This window comes from Phyllopteryx taeniolatus, chromosome 6, assembly GCF_024500385.1.
Source record: "Phyllopteryx taeniolatus isolate TA_2022b chromosome 6, UOR_Ptae_1.2, whole genome shotgun sequence".
NCBI classification, from domain to species: Eukaryota; Metazoa; Chordata; class Actinopteri; order Syngnathiformes; family Syngnathidae; genus Phyllopteryx; species Phyllopteryx taeniolatus.
This window is the reverse complement of record NC_084507.1, coordinates 17711857-17721221: the sequence shown is the minus strand read 5'-3', so window position 1 is coordinate 17721221 and position 9365 is coordinate 17711857. Positions and strand designations below refer to the sequence as shown.

General features: G+C 41.0%; 1 protein-coding gene across 1 annotated transcript; it reads left to right on the top strand.

Annotated features, from left to right (window-relative positions):
* The first annotated feature begins 1978 nt into the window (after window positions 1-1978).
* Window positions 1979-9146, top strand: m6pr (mannose-6-phosphate receptor (cation dependent)). The gene is made up of 7 exons (XM_061777511.1): window positions 1979-2261; window positions 3254-3426; window positions 3494-3663; window positions 4695-4804; window positions 6132-6262; window positions 7847-7973; window positions 8059-9146. Exons 1-7 carry the CDS (start codon window positions 2256-2258, stop codon window positions 8179-8181), a joined length of 840 nt encoding a protein of 279 aa, XP_061633495.1. The 5' UTR covers window positions 1979-2255; the 3' UTR covers window positions 8182-9146.
* The last annotated feature ends 219 nt before the right edge of the window (window positions 9147-9365 follow it).

The following is a 9365-nucleotide window of genomic DNA, read 5'->3' as shown; positions in this document are numbered from 1 at the left end:
CTGTAAATGGCAATCATTTGGGGAGAAGAATTAGCCTGATTCAAGAGTATAACCTTGCTATAGAGTCGAAAACATGATGATTCGATGTAGCACTTGGAGCAATTGAAAAAAACTTTTAATTGTGTTACCATAGTTCTAGTGCCAAACACTAAACAACCTCCAGGAAGAACAATATGAGCTTGTAATTGTGGTATTTTGGAGGTCAGATATTATGACATGTTGTTAAGAGTACTTTTTCCCCCACAATTTTGAAGTTATCTTTCTGAAGTCCACTCATTTCATTCTGTACTTAATCTAAACTCAACCGGTTTATCTCTGAAAGGGGACATATTAGGGAAAATTGACTTTTGATGTGCGGCACGGTGGCCCGACTGGTTAGAGCGTCAGCCTCACAGTTCTGAGGACCGGGGTTCAATCCCGGGTTTGCATGTTCTCCCCGTGCCTGCGTGGGTTTTCTCCGGGCACTCTGGTTTCCTCCCACATCCCAAAAACATGCATTAATTGGAAACTCTAAATTGCCCGTAGGCATGACTGTGAGTGCGAATGGTTGTTTGTTTCTATGTGCCCTGCGATTGGCTGGCAACCAGTTCAGAGTATACCCCGCCTCCTGCCCGATGACAGCTGGGATAGGCCCCAGAAAGGAGAAGTGGCTCAGAAAATGGATGGACTGGATGGATGGACTTTTGATGTTTGTATACAAACTTTATCCAGCAAAAGAACCACTTTGATACGGCGGCCCAAGCAAAGCACCATTAGCTGTTACCAGCATTCGCTTCTGATAACATGATTAATTGTATTTCGGTGGCTTGGGGATGGGCACCGGTGGACAACTAACATCTGCCTCACAGTTCTGAGGACCGGGGTTCAAATCCCGGCCCCGCCTGTGTGGAGTTTGCATGTTCTCCCTGTGCCTGCATGGGTTTTCCCGGGCACTCCGGTTTTCTTCCACATGCCAAAAACATGCATGGTAGGTTGATTGTAGACTCTGCCTGTGGGTGTGAATGTGAGTGTGAAAGGTTGTTTGTTTATATGTGCCCTGGGATTGGCTGGCGACCAGTTCAGGGTGTAGCCCGCCTCTCGCCCGAAGATAGCTGGGATAGCCTCCAGCAGGCCTGCGACCCTATTGAGGATAAGCGGTACAGAAAATGGATGGATGTCTTGGGCACTCACTTGTTTTTTACTCTATGGGCCCTGCTGCCTTCTGTAGTCAGCCGGCTGCCGGGAATACTCTCCAGAAGAGAAGACAGCCAAATACCGGTAGGAACGTAAATTGCAACATCCAGCCCACTTGTAACAAAAGATGGGCTCGCCTTTAGCCCAGCGGTATATGAGGACTGGACTGAGGGCGGGAGCAGTGCATGAGATGGGTCCGCCCCTAAAATGAGCTACTTACACCATGGCAAGATGTATGCTGTAAAAATGTTTAGAATTCTTGATCCTTGAGGTATTTTGACAAACACATGCCACAGAAATGTTATCAAGACACTTGGGAATTGTTTTAAATTGGGGGGGGGGGGGGGGGGGGGGGGATGCATGTCTCCTTTAAGTTTGTTTCTATTAGCTATTAGCAAAGCTATGGTAACATGTTTTGATAGCGTGTCCATTTTTTTCTTCTTCTCAGTACAAGCACTACTTAAATTAATAAAAGATAAACTATTTTCTGTTTGCAATAGAAAATCTGTACTTTTTTTTTACTCTTAATGAGTTGAATCAGTTCTTCGTGATTACGCTATTTTTTTACAAATGTAACTGAACTTCTTCATTAGTACAGACTGGGGTGTTAACGTTTTGCCACCTTTGGTTAGTTCTGTGTTGAAAACATCTAGTGTCTGATTGAAAGGTTTCCCCACGCAGCGATCACTTCCCAGCATTAACCATTGACAATCGTTGCAGTGAAGCTTCCAGTCAGCTGACTTGATACACAAGAATCTCGGGGAATCTCGGGCTTTTTATTGGTGGCTTCTGTCACGTGCCGGAATGTTTAGTTTCACTTCCGCACTCTGTTAACCGTTTTCCACTCGTATCACATTAGCCGATCGGATGACGTTTAAAACATCTCCCGAAAAGACATATTCAGCCTAGTAAAGCAGCCAGGGCTTTTGAAGCCTCGAATAATTATGTCATTGTTTTACATAAGAACAAATGTGAAGCAACGCGTTTGTTAGTCAACCAGGAAGTGGCGTTCACGCTGCATCACTTGTACGCTTCAGTAACTAACTGGCTGCTTGGACGCGAAACCGCTTAAAGCAGAAATAATGCAGGTAAGTTAACAACATGGCCTAAATACTGTTCAAATTTTATTTTTGACCCCACTTGTTAAAGTGAACGTACAGCACGCGCTTTATCCAGTACGTCTGGAAATCGATACTACTATTACGCAGCTCTAGTGTTTGTTTACTAATTTAAAATACATGCACAAGTACGAGGTGTGCTTGGATCCTTAAATAGTCTTACATAAAATTTTTGCAATCTGAAAGTATTGATTATCCTTAAAATTATAAGAATAATAATACGTGATCTCTAAACCAGCTGTTTAAAGCGCTTAAAATTCTCCATTATTGTCCAAAGCTGTCCAAGAATAATGACTTTAAATTAGTATTTAATTTAGCTGAGTGTAGGTAAGGTACATGTGTGTACTTTTCATTAAATAAATACTACCTGCACACTGCAATCACTGTAAAATGTTTTACTCTATTCCAATTTTTAGTCTAATCCAAAACACAAAAACATTTCCTAATCATTTGCCAAATGAGAGGTCCTAAATCTGTTGGAATTGGTCTTCAAAAGTATTCAATTTGGATTCAACCTTGCTGATTCCTAAAAATAGACAGAAAATACACTACAGTATTCCCATTATTTACTATAGTGATACATTGATAATATTTATGGGTGATTAGTTTACCAAGCAAAGCAATTAAATTGCTATAATTAGTTTTTTTTCTACTGCGCCTTTCCTCATAATTGTCACGTGAGAGCTGGAGCCTGTCCCAGCTGAATTGGACAAAGGATTGTAGTCCTCACTGAACCTAACAGGCATGTTTTGGGAATGCGGCAGGAAGCCAAGTACCTATAGTAAAACCACACATGGAACATGTAAACTCCACACAGGCAGGCCAAAGTTGCATAGCTGAGGCTTAGATGCCTGTGAATAGCCAATGTCACTGTGACCAGACATGAAATGAATATGCATCACATCAATGCATTACATGGGCGCTGTGAAGTGACTGGATACATTGTATTTTTCTATTGTCAGGTGTTGACGCATCACAGTGGAAGGTGTCTCCTGGTGTGGACACTGGTGGTTCAGCTGATCCTGCGAGGGAGTGGAGTGTACGCCGACGACGCCACAAAGAACTGTAAACTCAACTTTGAGTCCGAGTCGGAACGGAAAGTCCTCCAGCGAATAGAGCCGCTCGGCCACAGAAAGTAAGTCGGTGCTCGGAAGTCCACGAGCAAAGTAAAACTTCACTAACTTAAATCTCCCTCTTTATAGCTTTACAGTGGAGACCAAGATCGGAGAGGACAAGTACTCGTACGTGTTCCAGTTGTGTGGCGACGCAGGCGGTGTTCCTGGAGCTGGCGTCATTCAATTGGAGGTCCAGAAAACAGAGAAGAAAGTAACTGTGATTGGCACGTACAACGCAACAGAAGTTATTGGAGGAAGTAAGCTCCTGTACTCATACATACTGTACATCCCATTGATTTTATTAAATTTAATAAAATGGGTTTAAAATCATATATTAATATAAAATAACCTCAACTTGGTTCTCTCTTTACTCAAAGGTCAAGCATATCGGACTGACTGTTTATACTTTAGTTTTGGCAAATCAACTGCTTATGGTTCAAATCACGAGTCAAATCAAGACAAACAATTGTCAAAACCTCGCGCTTGCACTTATAAAGTTGACACACTCACACAGACATCAAGGCATACATTTGGAAAATTTCTGCAGAGTTCGTGAAATATCAAAACAGACATTTATCCTTGGTTAAACATCAAATGAGAGGCCGTCCGGGTCGACTTTGCAGTTCCTCTCGACGCCTTACTGTAAAACAAAACTTAAAACAGAGAATTACACATAGTGTATTTAACCAAACCGCAATTAACCTTGTCTTATGGAAGTCCGCTAGCTTAATGCTAACACACTAGCCAAAACACCACAGACAAGCTAATGAAACTAGCATCAATGTTGTGGAAGTTATAAACCTTTTCGCAACTTATTTGAACACAAGCAGTTGCAACACATGGAGACAGAGCATACAACAATACTCACAGGCACATTATCATCCAATCTATGTCTCGTATGTCTGTATCTATTATACTCCCTTGGTGGCAGCATGTCCACTAAATTATCATGATGCACAAACGTTTTCATCTACATTCTATTTGATTTAAAAAAACAAAACACTGGACTGGGTTAAGGGCATTTTCATTCATTTCGATGGTGAAAGATTATTTGAGATAGTGTTTTATATTACAACTGTTGTCACGGAACAAATTAAACTCATAAATCAAGGCACCACTGTATTTGTATCCCCCTACACTTTCTTATTGTATTTAATACTATTTATTACTTGCGTGTGAATTTTAAGTTGTCAGGTTCATAGAAAGACTATTCTGGCACGATGGGTGATTTAAGCATGTGAATCACATGATGTTCTGTTTTGACATTCCTCCATCCACTTCCTTGCAGGCGACTATGTGTGGTTGGTCTACGGTAACGGAGAAAAATACGACACCCACTGCTCCAAAGAACAGAGAAAAGCCTTTGTGATGATTTTTTGCAACCGGAATTTGGAACTGGTGAGTTGATGGATTCAGAACACGGACAAGACATGAAACAAAAGGCAATGGAGGTGGGAGAGAAGGTGTCTTTTAGTATCCCACACAACCATGCATCTACAATGGAACCTTAACACAATCGACTCTGGGACGCCGTCAGCATCTGATTTTGAATCAGAAGGAAATTGAATGAATCTATACTAGAGTCAACCTGCCGCCAAATGTTAACTGACAGTCCCGTGAAAAGGTATTTGGCCCCTTCTCAAATTCTTTTTAAAAAAATATATATATATTTTTTTTTTTACACATAATTTTCCCACTTAAGTAAGATCATCAAACAAATGTAAATGTCAGACAAAGATCACCCAAGTAAACATAAAATGCTGTTTTTAAATGGCTATTTTATTTATTAAGGGGAAAAAACATTCAACCTTACCTGGTCATGTGTGGAAAAAGTATGTTTTTTTTTTAAAGGTCATGCCACTGCATTTCAATCAGACTCAAGTCTGGACTTTGACTAGGCCATTCCAAAACCTTCATTTTGTTTTTTAAGCCATTCAGAAGTTGACTTGCTGGTATGTTTTGGATCGCTATTCTGCTGCAGAACCCAAGTCCACTTCAGCTAGGGGGTCACAATCTGATGGCCGAATATTCTCCTTCAGGATTTTATGGTAAACAGCAGAATTCGTGGTTCCATCAATCACAGCAAGTCAGCGCAAAAGCAGCCCCAGACCATCACACTAACACCACCATGTTTGACACTATGGTGTTCTTTTTTTCTGAAATGCTGTGTTATGTTTACACCAGCTGTAACGTGACACACACCTTTCAAAAAATGCAACTTTCGTCTCGTCTGTCCATAGAATATTCTCCAGAAAGTCTTGAAAATCATTCTGTTTTTTTGTTGTTGTTTGTTTGTTTTTTTTGCAAAAGAAGAGCCTTTATGTTATTTTTGGTTAGCAGTAGTTTTCGCCTTGGAACTCTGCCATGGATCCAATTTTTGCCAAGCCTCTTCCTAATTAAGTCATGGACACTGACCCCAACTGAGGCAAGGGAAGTCTGCAATTCTTTAGATGTTGTCCTGGGTTCCTTTGTGACCTGTGAGATATGAGTGTTTTGAGTTAAAAGCGTGGTCACGGAACAAATTAAAATTAATAAATCATCACACCACTGTATATTGTTCTGAGTAGCCATGACAGAGGTGGGTGGCGTCATGCATCATTCAAATTTTGAATTGTATAATGTCATGGGCTTTAGAGTTTGCATTATACTTCCATTCATTCTTACACATAGCACTGTATTAGATTTTTTTCCCACATGTCAGACCAGCCATTTTCTACTTTCCCAGGGCCAGCTGGAGGTGGTGCAGGAGAACAGGGAACGGGAGCAGAATTGCTTCTACCAGTTCAAGCTGGAGTCTAGTGCTGTGTGCCCGCCTCTCGAATACAAGCTCAGCGCCGGCTCCATCGTACTCATTGTGTGAGTATGTCGCAGGACGTGACGTAGGACATTCAACCCTAGTGGTGACAAAAGAAAGTACTCTGTACTTAAGTAGAGGTACAGATACCTGTGTAAAAAAATAAGACTGTGGTAAAAGTAGAGTACTGATTTAACTCCTTGACATGAGTAAAAGTAAAAAAAAGTACAGACTCTGAAATGTACTTAAGTACAAAAGTACAAATTCAAGATATGAGACCCCAAGATCTCAATCACTCCAAACCACAGTCTTTTTTTACATAACATCGTCTTCGGTGGAGGATGAAAAAAGTAAAGCGCGTATTTTGACAAAGTAAAGAGTAGAAAGTAAAGATACAGGAGATATAAAATGTATACACACGCTGTTTAAATGCCAGGTTTTTGTGATAAAAAATAAAATAAAAAATTACACCAAGATAAATTATTTCAAAACATTTTTTTCCACCATTGATGTGACCTATAGCATATACAACTAACTCCATCCATCCATCCATTTTCTGAGCCGCTTCTCCTCACTAGGGTCGCAGGCGTGCTGGAGCCTATCCCAGCTGTCATCGGGCAGGAGGCGGGGTACACCCTGAACTGGTTGCCAGCCAATCGCAGGGCACATAGGAACAAACAACCATTTGCACTCACAGTCATGCCTACGGGCAATTTAGAGTCTCCAATTCAGGCATGTTTTTGGGATGTGGGAGGAAACCGGAGTGCCCGGAGAAAACCCACGCAGGCACGGGGAGAACATGCAAACTCCACACAGGCGGGGCCGGGGATTGAACCCGGGTCCTCAGAACTGTGAGGCTGACGCTCTAACCAGTCGACCACCGTGCCGCCTACAACTAACTCAATTAGGAAAAACAAATCTATTCAAGAGGCAAAGTAAAAATAAACTGAAATCATGTGATTGTACAAATGTGCACACCCATCACATATTCCCTCATGTGTTTGGGGGATTTTGTGATGGTCTGATGAAATCAAGGTTGAACCTTGTGGCCTCAATTCCAAAAGGTATGTTTGGTCCAAACACATTGGTCATCACCAAAAAAGACCTTCCCTACAATAAAGCATGGTCATGGGAGTATTATGCTTTGGCGCTGTTTTTCTTCAGCTGGAACTTAGTGTTGGAAGGAATTATGAACAGTTCCAAATATCAGTCAGAGTTGGAACAAAACCTTCTGGCATCTGGTGGGGAAAAAAAAAAAAAAAAAACATGTCAGGAAAGCCTACTCGAACAGCTGCTTTATTCAGGGTTAATCAGAGGCACTTTGAATGGTGTTCATGTACTCCCATTTAATATGAATTGGCACATCCTACGTTATAAGACGGTGTGCACACTTCTGCAACCGCATTGTCTCAGTTATTTTTACTTCCCCTCCAAAAATATTAAAAATAAACAATCAATCGCAGTTTATAGGTCACATTGATGGTGGAAAAAGTTTTCAAATTACTTATTTTGGTCTCATTTTTGTATATCACAAAAACCTAGCATTTATATAGGGATGTGTACACTTGTTATAGCCACTGTAAGTATACCACTTAACCACCATTGCTTGACCCAGGCCAGTAATACATTCTCTTCTCTTCTTACAGCGCGTTCTGCCTTGTGGCTGTTTACCTCATTGGAGGTTTCCTCTACCAGCGGCTCATCGTGGGGGCCAAAGGCGTCGAGCAGTTCCCCAACTACGCTTTCTGGGCAGACGTCGGCAATCTCTCTGCAGTAAGTCCAACTCTTTGCCACTGTGGACGTTTGCACCTCAACTACTTTTAATTCACTAATGTACTGTACATAATCCACTCAACAGGACGGTTGCGACTTTGTGTGCCGCTCACGGGATCGAGAGGAGGCCCCGACTTACAGGGGAGTGTCCACGGAGCCTTTGGACGAGGAGCCAGAAGAGAGAGACGACCACTTATTACCGATGTGACCTCGGATTGATCTGCTTTTCACTGTGTGACTTTTCTGACAGCTTTGATGAAACTGCTTGTAGGCAAACTCAGTTCTTGTACCGGTTTGAGTGTGCGTTCATACGGCATACAGACACGTGCAAATTCATTTACTTGTTTGATGGTAAACAAATGAGAAATTCATAAAGGATTACAGTGAGGTTTCTTAAGAAATCTCAGTTTAGTTTCTAACTGTTCAACCTGATACAATATATGTTGCTCTTCTTTTCCTGCTAATAATGTCAGAGAATGTCATGTAGGTTATGAAATGCTGCTACTCCTTTAATAATTTTAGTTTAGGACCGGTTACATAATGTGAATGTCTAATTTTAGCTGAGGCTGTGCTTAGACTTTTGCACCTATCTTTTGACCACTCTCACTCTTCCAAGTCACAAACCGTTACGGTTAGTATACAACCTACAAATTTGATGTGTGAATGGAACCCCCCTCGTCCCCCCCAAAAAATCCAAACCATTTCCTTTTACATCTCTCTGAAAGCAAATATGCAGAGATGTGAGATGTAGGAAAATAGATAATAAATGCACTTTCACTGGAAATGACCAAAGCTGAAAGAAAAAGCTAAAAATGAAATGAAAATTACTATCTTTTGACATGAATCTAATTTAATTAAAAATTGTGACAACTTCAACACTTGCCCTGTATTTTACACACGATAAATTTCCTAATATTTCTGGTTGAAAATATGCTTTAAGAACTTACTAACTTCATGCTTTGCATCAATCCCATGCATTGTGTTCATGTTACTATTAACCAATCTATGGAATTCCTGGATCGCAAAAGTTTGAAATTTGTTAACAACCCTTAGTTGGGAAGGATGGGTTGTTGAAGTCACAACAGTTTGTAATTTTTGTTGTGATTCAAATCTGTGTGGACATTTGCTGTCTGCAGTGGTGTTTGAATAAATAAATAAAAACTTTCATGCTCATTCATTTTTAAAGTTACATCTTTATTGGAGGATTTTTTTCCTCTTGTATCAAATATAATTTAAGAGGTCCTCATTGTACGATGGAGCTCTGTTCTTATGGTGGCTGTGTTACCCCAAATTTGTAAGCAAGTTGCAACATGCTGAGGTTTATCACTAAACGTTGGTTGGATTTGATTTGAGGGGTCCGTGCCCCCTCTTGCCCCAGCGTGGAGCTGTCCC